At 43.9% G+C, this 13,725-nt stretch overlaps 1 protein-coding gene and 2 non-coding genes across 3 annotated transcripts; all 3 read left to right on the top strand.

Annotated features, from left to right (window-relative positions):
- The first annotated feature begins 1,307 nt into the window (after positions 1-1,307).
- Positions 1,308-1,379, top strand: TRNAC-GCA (transfer RNA cysteine (anticodon GCA)). Its single transcript has one exon. It is a non-coding gene; the product is annotated as a tRNA-Cys (tRNA).
- Positions 1,380-6,643: 5,264 nt separating this feature from the next.
- Positions 6,644-12,010, top strand: RPL23 (ribosomal protein L23). Its single transcript, XM_058560821.1, has 5 exons — positions 6,644-6,721; positions 7,316-7,399; positions 7,704-7,832; positions 11,637-11,750; positions 11,873-12,010. Exons 1-5 carry the CDS (start codon positions 6,709-6,711, stop codon positions 11,953-11,955), a joined length of 423 nt encoding a protein of 140 aa, XP_058416804.1. The 5' UTR covers positions 6,644-6,708; the 3' UTR covers positions 11,956-12,010.
- On the top strand, positions 7,431-7,566 carry LOC131417987 (small nucleolar RNA SNORA21). The gene has a single exon (XR_009222786.1). It is a non-coding gene; the product is annotated as a small nucleolar RNA SNORA21 (small nucleolar RNA).
- Positions 12,011-13,725: the final 1,715 nt, after the last annotated feature.

Genomic DNA, 13,725 nt, shown 5'->3' with positions numbered 1-13,725 from the left:
AAAAATCAAGAGTTTCTTTTTAAAACTCTTACACAGAAAGTAATAAAGTACAGCCCCCTATCTTCATGGTTAAATGAAGATGAGTTTAAATGGTTAAATTTTCAGGAATTTTTTAAGCAAGTCGATTTCACTTTGGTAGTTTGAAATTGGCAAGTGGGAGTATTTGCATGGTGGGAATTGGCTACAAACCAGGTCCCCTGGAGCTGGTTGTTAGCCATTTACCAGCACACCACCACTTCTGACTGATTCTGATTTTCTTCAAAAAGGAAGAGACCAGCTCTTCAGCAAAGAGAGTGAGGAGGAGAGATAAGGTGGGGAAGGTTTGAGACAGGAGAAAGTGTGAAATAGTCATTTTGGAGAGTGAGAAAGTGAACCCAGTCAGCCAGTGGTGTAGGAATACTAGACAGAGAGCCTGTTTGAGATTGGTGGAGTGACACAGACTTGTGAGCTCTCCTCCAACAACGTTCAGCTGCTTGGGTGCAGGACTGGTGTAATGCGCTGGTTGAGTTTAATTAGGGTTGTGGTTTGGCTGACAAGTACAACCTAGGGCTTATAGTGAACCAGGCACTGTGCCAACTACTATGGGGAATACAAAAAAGAATGCAACATGATCCCTGCCCTCAAGGACCTTACAGTCTAGTTGGAGAAACAAGATACATACTCCAAGGGAAAAAATAACTCGGTCGAGAAAGCAAATGTGGAGAGTAGCAGAACTTTTTGCGGAGACAAGTAGTAGATAATGAGAGAAATGAAGTCACAGCCTGTCTTAAAAATTGGTAGTGAGATAGAAGAAATGGACAGGCGATCACAGCTAAAGGAAGGATTTTCCAATCTAGGGGAAACCTGTTGATGTTTGAAGGAGCCAGGGGAGAGGAAGTGATTGAAGATGCTGGAGAGAATGGAGACAATGGGGGCACGTCTAGTACAGGAGCAGAGAGGGTCTTGAGAAGGATAAGGGAAGCAATTCCTCTTGTGTGCAAAGCATTAGGCTGGGGATTAGGTGCAGCTCAGGTTGCAGGCAGAGAGGATGGAAATTAGGTGCCAGAGGTAGAAAAGGCTGTAATTGATGGAGGAGAGGAATCCCATCGCACACTCCTATAGGACCTTCAAGCCTGGGTCAGAGTGGAGTTCGCCCTTCTTTCCCACTACTTGGGTCCAGACTGCCTCTGCAATCTTCTTTTGGTTCTTTACTACCACTTAAAACCTGAAGCAGCTGATCATAAATAGCAAACTACTGTTAATCACCAGAGGCGATGCCTGGTCAGTAAACACCACAATTAAGCTGTAATCTCTTTTCTTCCAGCAGAGGGGGTATAGCTCAGGGGTAGAGCATTTGACTGCAGATCAAGAGGTCCCCGGTTCAAATCCGGGTGCCCCCTAGTGTCTTCACTTTTAAGCCCTAAGACCCACAAGATGGTAGGAAAGAAAGGTAATAACTTGGCAAGTACCCTGTCCATTCTGTGGTGTGTGCTGGGACTACAGAAAGTAACAGGTAAATTATAGTGTCATGGATTTCATGTTCTAATACTGAGGTCAACATGCAAATAAAGGAATTACTCTACAATGTGATATGTAAAACATTTCTGGTGTCCTGTAGATCAGTGGTTCTCAAAGTGTGGCCTTGGGATTCTTAGGTGTCTCGGACACCTTTCTAACAGAAGAATGAATTTCATAATATTACATTATTTACCTGTTTCACTTTTGTTCTTTCATGAGTATAAAGTGGAGCTTTCCTGAGGCTACCTGATGCGTGATATCACAACAGATTAAATGTGGAAACATGAAAATCCAGCTGTCTTTCATTAAGCCAGATATTAAAGGGATTCCAAAAGAATGTAAAGCAAAGCCACTCTTCTCATTCAATTATTTTTGTTTGGAAAAATGTAGTTATTTTTCATTTAAAAATGTTATGTATTTTAACAAGTAATGGGCTTATTATTATCTTAAATGAATTAACAAAATACTTAAACATTTCACGATTTTATATTTCTAGTCTGGTAAATGTCAATAGATAGATATAACCTATATAAACAAAAATTCTTTAGGGTCCTCAATACTTTAAGAATGTAAAGGGGTCTTCAGATGAAAATATTTGCGAATCACTGCTCTAAGTAAAGAGGGGGCTGGGGGGAGAGCATGCTGGGGTTGTGAAATGGCACAGGGAAGAGATGACATTTGAGTAGAGTTTGGAAGAACATGTAGTGGATAAAGCAAGAAAGAGTCCCGAAATCCTAAGCAGTTTGGTGTTGCTGGAGTGTGAAGTGTAAGAGGCAAGGTGATGGGAGATGAGGCCAGGGAGAAGATACGCCATTTCAGGAAGAGACTCCAATGCTGTGCTAAGGAGCTTGGGCTTTATATTCTGTAAGTGCTAGAGGGCTGGCACAGGGTTTTAAGCAATGGGAGGTTCGAGTTAGACCATTTGGAGGCTATTGCAATAGCCTTGAAACAAGGGCAGACTTTTGGATGCGTGGACAGAAAAATTTAGGAAGTAGAATCAAATCAGTAGACCTTGGTCATTAGATCTGGGAGCCTGGGGGAAGAGGAGAATAAATTGTGTCCCTGTTTTCTGGTTGAGATGCTCGTGGTAGCACCAACCAAAAAAAAACTAATACAGGCAGAAAAGCTGATTTTCTGGGAAAATGATGATTTCTGTTTTGGACATGTCAGGTTTGAAGTGCCTGTGGGGTGGAAGTGTCCCAATCACCAGTTCCATATATTGGCTAGAGCTAAGCAGCAATGTCTGGACTGGAGACACAGACTGGGGCGAGATCAGCATATAGACGGTAATTGAAGCTATTAGGGGGGTGTGATCACCCACGGAAACACAATAAGAAGGGACCATGGGGAAGGAGAAGAGGGCAGTATAGCACAGTTGCTTAGAGCCTGTGCTTTGGAATCAGCCAGACTTGGGGTGGCATTCTAGCTTTGCCTTTCGTGATATGTGTGATTTTGGACACATGGCCTAATCTTTCTATTTCTCAGTTTTCTCATCTGTAAAATGAGGTAATAACAATACCTCTTAGCGGTCAAGTGTGCGCGCTCCACTACCGGCAGCCCCGGTTCGGATCCCAGGCGCGCACCAACGCACCGCTTGTCGGGCCATGCTAAGGCGGGGTCCCACGTACAGCAATTAGAAGGATGTGCAACTATAACATACAACTATCTACTGGGGCTTTGGGGAGAAAAAGGAGGAGGATTGGCAATAGATGTTAGCTCAGGACCGGTCTTCCTCAGCAAAGAGAGGAGGATTGGCATGGATGTTAGCTCAGGGCTGATCTTCCTCACAAAAAAAAAAAAAAAAGTCTTAAAAAAAAATAACAATACCTACAGCACAGGGTTGTTGGGAAGATCCAAGATGTTACATTCCCGTAAAATGCTTAACTCAATGCCTGGTACCTGGTAACACCCCATAAATATTAACTTCTATTATTATTAGCATCATGGAAACCCTAAGAAGATGGGAATCGTCCCAGTGTGAAATGCTGTGGAGTTCAAGTAATATAAAGACTGAGGAGCGTCCTTGGATTTTGAAAATGAGCAGGTCATGGTGAGCTTTCTAGTATAATTTTTCAATATGTATAATTTCTAGTATAATTTCAGTCAAGTAGTGAGGACAAAAACTAGATTACAGGGGTTCAAGGAATGTGTGCATGCAGGAAGTAAGGAAGTAGAGACTGATCATTTCCCAGACCTTTGGTTTTCATGAACCATTGAAATTATCACACACAAAAAATATGGTGGCATTGGGAGGGTGGAAAGCTGATATAGGATTGAAAGGCACATTTTTAACACCAAAAACGATAGAAGAAGATAATCTCAGAATAACAGGCAGTCCTTTAAACTGAGCAAATGTAGCTTTATAAGAAATACTATATTTTCCAAATATTTCTAATTTTGCTATAGATGAATGAAAACTTCTTCATGCAACGATGCTGACATATGGAGACCATTGAGATAGACTTCTTCATTTGTTCAGCAATCATTCAGCACGTATTTATCGAGCCAGGCCCTATGCTAAGTGCTGGGGATATACTATTGAAGAAAAAGGATATGGACCCAGCCCTTATGGAGCTTATAGACTAGTTATAGACTAGTTGTGTGTGTGGGAGAGGTCATTCAACAAATAATCATCAAATATATATTTAGGAGTTGTAACAAATAGTATGAAGGAAAAATACAGCATGTTAAGAGAACTTATAACAAGGGCATCTGACCTAATATGGGAGTCATGGCAGATTTCCCTAAGAAAGAGATATGCAAGCTGAGATCTGAAAAATCAGTAGACATGAAATACATGATAAGGGTAGGCAGGGTGGCATATTCCAAGAACGTGTGAAGCCTATGGGTATTCAAGAACACGGGCAGTATCTAAGACTAAAAAGCCAACCCTGCAGAGCAAGAGAGAGCATGGTGCAAGATGAGGTCGACAAGGTAGGATGATGCCAGATCAGGAGCTGGTAGGACATGATATGGATTTTAACTTTGATTCTAAGAACAATAGACACCATTGGAGGATTTTCAGGACAGTGATATTATAATATTTATATTTTTGAAAAATTATTCCTGGCCTTTGTATGAAGAGTGGACGGAGAGGGGAGAAATAGAGGCTAGGAGATATCTTAGGAGCCTTCAGAAGTAGTTTAGGCAAGAGATGGAGGTGCCTTAGACCAGAGTGGTAGTAGAGGAGATGGAGAGAAGTGGATACATTTTTTTTTTTTGTAAGGAAGATCAGCCCTGAGCTAACATCCATGCTAATCCTCCTCTTTTTGGTGAGGAAGACGGGCTCTGAGCTAACATCTATTGCCAATCCTCCTCCTTTTTTTTCCCTCAAAGCCCCAGTAGATAGTTGTATGTCATAGTTGCACATCCTTCTACTTGCTGTATGTGGGACGTGGCCTCAGCATGGCCAGAAAAGCGGTGCGTGGGTGCGCGCCCAGGATCCAACCACGGCCGCCAGTAGCAGAGCATGCGCACTTAACCGCTAAGCCATGGGGCCGGCCCCAGAGAAGTAGATACATTTGAGAGACATTTAGAAGGAAGACTGAAAAGTCCTTGGCCAGGAATCTCAGATGGACACCTGGATGGATGGTGGTTCCATTTATTGAGAGAGACAAATTTGATAAGGAAATCATACATTCAGAAATGCGAGGAATTTCATTATATTTTGATTTCTGTGTAGATTATTTACTCTTACTTTATGGTCTCATCCAGTATCACGGCTTTAAATATACCTATATGCTGACAACTCCCAAATTTATATCTCCTTCTCTCCAGAACTCCAGGCTAATATGTCCAACTTGCTATTTGAATCTCATTTGGTTGTCTAATCGACATCTACCTCAACACATCCAAAACTGAATTCCTACTCTTATCCCTCAAACCTGTTCCTCTCACAGCCTTCCCCATCTCGGTCGATGGCAACGCCATCTTCCACTTGCTTTGACCTAAAGCCTCGAAGACATCTTGACTCCTCTCTTTCTTTCACATCCCAGATTTTGTTGACTATACCTTCAAAACACATCCAGAACCTGACCACATCACATTACCCCTACTGCTATCACTCTAGTCCAAACCACCATCGTGTTTCTTCTAGGTTTCTCCAAGAGCTTCCTAAATAGCTCTCCTTACCTGTATGTGTCCCCTCCCAGTCTAGAGTGATCCTTCTGACACACAAGTCAGATTATGTCCCTCCTCTGCTTGAAACCAGTAACGGTTCCCCATTTCAGTCGGTAAATGAGGAAGTCCACAGTGGTGTACAAAGCCTTACATGATCCAGTTCCTCTTCCCTGGACATTGCTAACTCCTTCACCTTAAAGTCCTTGCTCTAATGTCAACTTCTCCCATGAAGCCCACACTGAACATTCTATTTTAAATTGCAGTCTGGCCCTCTGCCCACGATCTGATCCCTGTTACCTTGTTCTACTTTTATTTTTTCATAATACTAGTCACTATCATACTATATACTGTAATTATTATATCTATTTTTTAGGGTCTAATATCCACCTTCACCACCCCCCCAGCAGAATGTACCTTCCATAAGGACAAGAAGGTTTATCTGTTTTGTTCCCTGATGTAGTCTCATGTATGCCCAGGACAGTATCTGGCATAAAGTAGGCGCTAAATAAATATTTGAATGAACATATCGACAGAAGGAAAGAAGCCAGAAAAATGGGGAGGTTGAAGCTGTGAAAGGGGTAATTAATAAAGCAAGATATCCAAAATACAGATGGGTGCGGGATCAAGCGCACATCTAGGGAAATTATATCACATCCTAATGAAACCGTTTAAGGCTCTTTCTCCCTCGGCCCCCCACACCCTGTGTTCTTTGGGGGCCCCTACACAGCACAGAACGTTTTAATCATTTCTGAACCTCTAGTGTCCACGAAGTCCCTGCCACATACTAAGTGCTCAAACGAGGTTATTGGCTAAGTTAACAAACCAATGTTTCTGTGTGCCCAACTACTTTCGAGCTCGTAAAGAGGAGACGGGCCCTCATTCACTTCTGCAGCCCCCAACCCCTCGACCTCCCACTTCGCAGCGACATCACAAGCCGACGTCCAGGACTTACTACGTAATAACACAGCGACCTGGGGGACGAGGCGTGTCGAGCGAACCCCGAGGCACGTGACGAGAGTGGGCGGTGCGTCAAAGTTCATATCCCAGTGTCCTTTGTTGCTACTTCCTTTCTGTCCCCTTCCGGCCTTCAAGATGTCCAAGAGAGGTGAGTTTTTCGCTCTGGGGGATCCTTCGCCATCTGTCGCGAGGTGGCTGCTGGCCTCGCCGGGAGTGGCGGCCATAGGCAGCTGGGGCGCTTTGCTCTCCTCCGGGCCGGAGAGGGAGAGGAGGGGCACCGCGAGAACACTGGAAGGGCCGCCGAAAGTGGCGAGGGCAGGCCTGCAGAGTTGAGCTGGCGGGATCCGGACATGATTCTAGACCGAACTCCGCGGGATCGCTCCGCACCCCGCTGCAGTAATGGGGTTGCAGTTGGACTGGCTTAGGCCGCAGAGTGGGAGACTTGTGCGGTCTGCCGCCTTGGAGGAAGAGCTACCTGGTGCACGAGTTGGAGCGAGGATTGAGTCGTCCAGGCCCCTTAATCTCAACGTAGGGGTGGTAATAGTGAGGAATTGGCTCTTTGCCGTGAGAGCTGGGTGGCACATGGGAAGGGAGTAAGTGGAGTCCTAGAGATAGCGAATCTATAGTGTACCGTTTCCTAAGGCATATGCGAATAAAGCTGTGTACAGCTTGAGAAGGTGAAGGGAACTCCGAAACATGACTTAACCTGTGTGACCTCTCCTGTTTCTCTTCCTACCCACAGGACGTGGTGGGTCCTCCGGTGCGAAATTCCGGATTTCTTTGGGTCTTCCGGTAGGAGCCGTGATCAACTGTGCTGACAACACAGGTGAGACCTGCGGCTACACCCCGCCAAACTCCCCCTTTTAAAAGCACTCAGTGGGCCTTTTGCTAATGACCCACTGAGCCGTCAAGAAAGGGCAGAGTGAAAACACCGCTTTTGGGTGAAGCGGCAGCATGTTGTGTTGTTTCGCTTCAATCGGTGGTGTGACAGGGTGTTCTCCCTCGGGACTCGCTGCTTGGGAGTGTGAGTGGAGTGGCTCTGGAAGTGTTGGGGAAATATTACACCGAACCGAACAGAACTGCCTAACAGGCTGTCGAAAAGATTCGTTTTTGTTTACATCCTTTTATAGGAGCCAAAAATCTGTATATCATCTCTGTGAAGGGGATCAAGGGACGACTGAACAGACTTCCTGCTGCTGGTGTGGGTGACATGGTGATGGCCACAGTCAAGAAAGGCAAACCAGAGCTCAGAAAGAAGGGTGAGTAGAGAAACAGAGTTTTCCTTATCGTCTGGTGGAGAGTTGAAGGGCTTCTGACTTTGTTGAAAAATGGAACAATAATTTTACCATTGTCACGGCCTGTTGAAGCCTGTTTCCTTGGGGAGGCACTGTGAGATAAATATCTGCAATTTAAGTTCTGCTCTTGCTGTCTTAGAGATCATTTTCTTCTCTGTCTGATCTTACTGTATTTGTCTTGCTCTCTTACTCTTTAAATGTATTTGCCACATTGAAGCCAGGGCCCATCTTTTAAAAATGTGAATCTTGTCACTTGCCTACTTAAGTTCTTCACTGGCTTCCAGTGTAAGGGGGGGGGGGGCTTTGTATGTTACCCTGCCATTTCCCCAGCAAGTGCAGCAGCTAGTTATAGACCACCTCACGTGCCTATAGAAACAAAAGCCCTGTCCTGGAATTTATAGTCCACCCTAACGGTGCCTGCCCCAGCTGTCTATTCCTTTCAGTTCTTGGTTTCTCGCTCTGACCTATACCCCTTCCTTTGTGCCTCAGATCCTTTGTACTTGCTGTGCCACTTGCCTGGAATGCTCTGATCCAGTCATCTTCAGCTCACTTCCTTGTTGACACTGCCCGTCCCCGCCCCCCGCACCAAAAAAAAAAAAAAACCTTGATGTCGGTGGTAATTTTTGTGTGCGAGACATTTAGTTAAGTCCCGTAAGTTAAGTTCTAGTTAAGTTCCATCAGAGCAGGTACCTGTCTTCAGTTCGTTGCCAATTCCTTGGCTACAAATGAACATGGTGGTACTTAGTAAACATATTTTTTGATAGGTGGTTTAGAACTCGACCAGGTGAGATCACAGCTTTAAGACTTATGTCACCAAGTTTTTTTTTTCTGGAACTACTAATTTGAAAGGGAATAATGATACTCGAATACTTTCTCAAGTGGTTGTGAGATTCAGGTGATGAGCTGAGCATGTAGAGCATCTGGCCTATTAACTAGCGCAGAGCAACAGATGGTGTTTCTCATGCTTTAAGTCAGATTCTTTTTACAGATGAGATTAATTCAAGATTGTGACTTGTCAGAAGTTTGGCAGAGTTGCTTCTAAATCTCTCTTTTTTTGTTTTGTTTTGTTTTGTTTTTGGTGAGGAAGATTAGCCCTGAGCTAACATCCGTTGCCAATCCTCCTCTTTTTGCTGAGGAAGATTGGCCCTGGGCTAACATCTGTGCCTATTTTCCTCTACTTTATATGGGACGCCGCCACAGCATGGCTTGACAAGCAGTGCGTTGGTCCGCGCCTGGGATCAGAAGCTGTGAACTGCTCCCGGGAGTGGAGTGCGCAAACTTAACAGCTATGAGCCACCGGGCCAGCCCCTAAATCTCTTCTGATAGAATCTAAAACAGGGAGCTGCTCATTGCTTAATCATGGGCTACCCCCCAGATGTTTCTGCTCTAGGTATATTAATTAAAAGGGAGGTCTTGGAGCACTTCTGCCTTGTAATGTCCTCTCTGGCTTTAGAGCTTATGATACTCAGTATACTTGAACTTTTCAGCTCCTGAACTTATCCCCTGTGCCTGCTTAGTCTTGCTCATCCTGAGAAGTCCTAGCCATGTCTCAGTGTATAGTACAAATGTGATGGGTCTCAGCCACATATATCAGTTACTCCTTGTAGCCCTGCATACAGTACCCCCTACCATCCAGTTTTTAGCCTTTTGGTCAGAAGTCTTTGTTCACTTTTAATATCTGCTTGAGGGCTTGGTGGGCAAGGAGTAAGTAGCATTGTGGTTAAGCATTGATGAATGAATACGTAGCTTGGGATCAGCATGCAGTGGACAGGCTTTCCTCTTAGAACACTTGCTGGGTCTGATCTGTGGCCTGGAGAGCTGTCAGGGAAGGGCAGAGCAATCAGCCATCGCTATGGGTGAGATGGCAGCAGGATGTGCTGTCGGTCTCAATCAGTTGTGGGACAGACCAGAGAACACTTAATGGTTTTAAAAATAGTTGTGAAATTTCCAACTCCATTAATGTGTTCTTTGTTGCTTGTTGCTGCTAAATGAACACATGCCTTCACCTTAGACTTACGTATAATTTACAGAAATGTGGAAAGGGACAGGACCAGAAATCCAGAGTCCTGGATTTGTGTGGCCTTATTTATCCACTAGATTCATTTGTGAGAATTTAAATGGTTATAAGTAGATGAGGGTTCAACAAAGGAGGCACTCAGTAAATATTAGTTACCTGTCAGTGTGTATCCCATTGTTAAAATCTTGATCAGAAGCTGTCTACGTACATAGGTAGATAATACTTGCCTCAAGGATAGCCAGGATCCCTGTCCTTATAAAAATCCTGTATTTCCATGGTCTGATCTTGAATGTAGAAATGTAACTATTATTCCTATTTTACAAGAGGAAAACTTGAACTCCAGAAGATTAAGTAACTTGTTCAAGGTCTCCAGGTTAGTATTAGTCAAGATTTGAATCCAAGAATGTCTGACTCTAGTTCTTTCAAGTGCAGTAGATGCTTTGTTTTGAAGGTCTGGGAAAGTGTTCCCTTTAGTGCAGGTAGGCTTTAAAAAATTACTTATGACCCTAGAAAACGGTTCCTCAAAAAATTAAATGTAGCAGTTAATTACTCAAGAAGTACAAGTTGAGGGACTGGCCCGGTGGCGCAAGTGGTTAAGTGCACGTGCTCCGCTACAGCAGCCCGGGGTTCCCCGGTTCGGATCCCAGGCGTGCACTGATGCATTGCTTGTCAGGCCATGCTGTGGTAGGCATCCCATATAAAGTGGAGGAAGATGGGCATGGATGTTAGCCCAGGGCCAGTCTTCCTCAGCAAAAAGAGGAGAATTGGCAGATGTTAGCTCAGGGCTGATCTTCCACCAAAAAAAAAAAAAAAAGAAGTACAAGTTGAATTTCAGTTACCCAGTTCTTAGACCTCCAAAGGATGATCATTGTTAATGTTTTGTTGTATGTCCTTTTTTCCTGGTTTCTATGCAAAAAATTAGCTTGTAAACTGCTATGTAAATGGGACCATAAAAAATTACAGATATACGTAATCATTTTAAATGATTCTATTCTGTGCATGTGCCATGAGATACTTAGGTTAATTCCAAGTTTTTGCTCTGTTAAAACAACACATGCCCTGCAGTTAGAAAGGCGTTTGAGATAAGGTAGAGTGTATGGTCAAGATCCTGGACACACTGATTAAGTTGAAGGAGTGTGTGTACATATGCTCACTAGCAATTACAAGTTTCCTTTGGGTAAATTGGTGTGTAAATGAGTTTATATTTGTAAAGCCTAGTACGTGGTACACATTTAATTCCAGCAAATTCTTGGAAGCAGTAATTTTTAGATCGAGGTGTGTACTTTTCTTGGAGATTTTGATATATACTGGCATGGAATGTTGCTTAATGAGGAGTTAATGCTTGGCCTCTTCACTCATTCAGTCTGAGGGGGATCCCATTCCCAATTCTGTGATTAGGATCTTAACAATACCTATCTGTTGGGTCAAGTGGGGAAAAGTAAAGAAAGTGCTTAGCAAGTTTCCTGCTGGTGTGTTGCTAATTGTCCTCCCAGAAGAGGGTACAGATTTACACTTGGAAGAAAGTCGAGGCAGTTTTGACTTGAAGTGAGTAAGGTCTTTCTTTAAGGGGTGATTGGTGTTTGCACTGTCTCTCACACTTGCTTTTAGGAAATGAAAAACTAATGATGAGTACACATTATATCCAAAGGGGAGATGTTGGGGAGCTAGACGAGGTGTAAACTGCTTTCCCTTGGTGGCACTGGGACTTGACAGGTTAATGATTTCTGTTCCTGTTCTTTTTTCCTTCTTAGTACATCCAGCAGTGGTAATTCGACAACGAAAGTCATACCGGAGAAAAGATGGCGTGTTTCTTTATTTTGAAGATAATGCAGGGGTCATAGTAAATAATAAAGGCGAGATGAAAGGTAAGAAAGAATCCTTGTCATTCTTTAAGTCTTTGAGATTGGATAATTTAACTCTTGGGTCTAGGGGTACAAGCAAAGGACCCTCTGATCTTATCTGTCACTTCATTCTTTTTTTTATGCAGGTTCTGCCATCACAGGACCAGTTGCAAAGGAGTGTGCAGACTTGTGGCCCAGGATTGCATCCAATGCTGGCAGCATTGCATGATTCTTCCATGTATTGTAAAGAAAACAAACAAAACATTAAAAAATATTTGCTCCCAGTGCTTGCCTTCCTATTCATTTTTACATGTCACTCTTATTGACACTACCTAACCCTTGTCTCCTTTGTAAAATGAAACTGAGTACTCAGTGCAAACTTTCTGGGGGCGGATGTAAAAAAAGAAACAGTCCTTTCTTTTTTTTTTTTTTGTTTGTTTGTTTTGTGAGGAGATCAGCCCTGAGCTAACATCCGCCAATCCTCCTCTTTTTTTGCTGAGGAAGACGGCCCTGGGCTAACATCTGTGCCTATCTTCCTCCACTTTATATGGGACGCCGCCACAACATGGCTTACCAAGCAGTGCGTCGGTGCGCGCCCGGGATCCGAACCAGCGAACCCCGGGCCGCCGCAGCGGAGCGCGCGCACTTAACCGCTTGCGCCACCGGGCCGGCCCCAGAAACAGTCCTTTCACTTTTGTGATTGTACAGAACTTTTGGGACTTTCGGATTTCTGCTGTAGAAACTTGGGTTAGGAATCCTTAAAGTACATTGCAGAGAATAGGTGCTGCTTAATGACAGGTTATTCCGGGTAACTTCCGTGCAGTTAGAAAGGTATTTGAGTTAAGGTAGAATGTATGGTCAGATCCTGGACACACTCATGGAGTTCAAAGAGTGATGTGAGGGAGAACCAGGTCCACACATGTATATGTGCACACTTTTGCAGTTACACATTTTCTTTGAGTAAATTGGCATGTAAATGATTTATATTTGTAAAATCTAATACATGGTAATTGCCATGTGAATTTGCTCTCATGGAAGATGACTAAGTTGTTAATAGTATGCAGGTTTTTTGCTATTGAAATGTTTTGACAGGATGGCCATATAATGTATCTGCCAAACCCTAGTTTGAGAAGAAGAGATGATATAATTATGCCAGCACAATAGGCATAAACCCTGGCAAATTCTGCCTGAAGGCATTGAACGTTGCAGCTTTTCTCTCCAAACCATGAGTTAATTTAGGTGACATTCAGGGTCTGGGGAAAATGAGCACTCAACTGGTTTGGGTCGATAGTCTGGTCTAAAGATGTTAGAACAGGCTTTTTAGACTAAAGTTTGTGTTCCTACGTCTAGTATCTGAAAATACTTGGCCTTAAGTGTTATCTGTAAGTTGAGTATAATGCAAGGCTGAAGATTAGAGTGTCGTGAAGACCCTAACACATAGTCACTTGGCCCTCAAGATTAGGAATGGAATGTACTGGAACTAGAGAGCAGAGTGATTTTCAACTTGAGGAGTTAAAAATGTTTCCAGTCCGTTGGTGCCTCGAGTCAATTCTGACTCCTAGTGAGCACGTGTACAGCAGAGTTGGACCCTGCGTGGTCTTTTTGCACTGTTCTCGCACTTTCTGGCGCTATATCATAGGGTTTTCATGGCCAATTTTTGCAGAAGTGGGTGGCCAGGTCCTTCCTTGTCTTAGTCCGCAACCTCTGCTGAAACCTGTCCGCAGTGGGTGACCCTGCTGGTATTTGAAATACCAGTGGCATAACTTTCAGCGTCACGGCAACATGCAGCTGCCGCAGAATGACAGCTGACAGGAGGGTTCCTTGACCCGGAAAGGAACCTGGGTTGCAGTGCTGAGAGTGCCAAATCTTAACCACTAGACCACCAGGGCTGCCTGTTTAGGCCATATCTCAGACCAATTGAGTGAGACTATGGAGGTAGGACCCAGGCATGTGTACTTTTTAAAGCGCCCCAGGAGATTCCAAGGTTGAGAATCAGTGC

The sequence above is a fragment of the Diceros bicornis genome, chromosome 18 (assembly GCF_020826845.1).
Source record: "Diceros bicornis minor isolate mBicDic1 chromosome 18, mDicBic1.mat.cur, whole genome shotgun sequence".
NCBI lineage: Eukaryota > Metazoa > Chordata > Mammalia > Perissodactyla > Rhinocerotidae > Diceros > Diceros bicornis.
The sequence above is the reverse complement of the archived record's forward strand: the minus strand, read 5'-3'. Positions and strand labels throughout refer to the sequence as shown.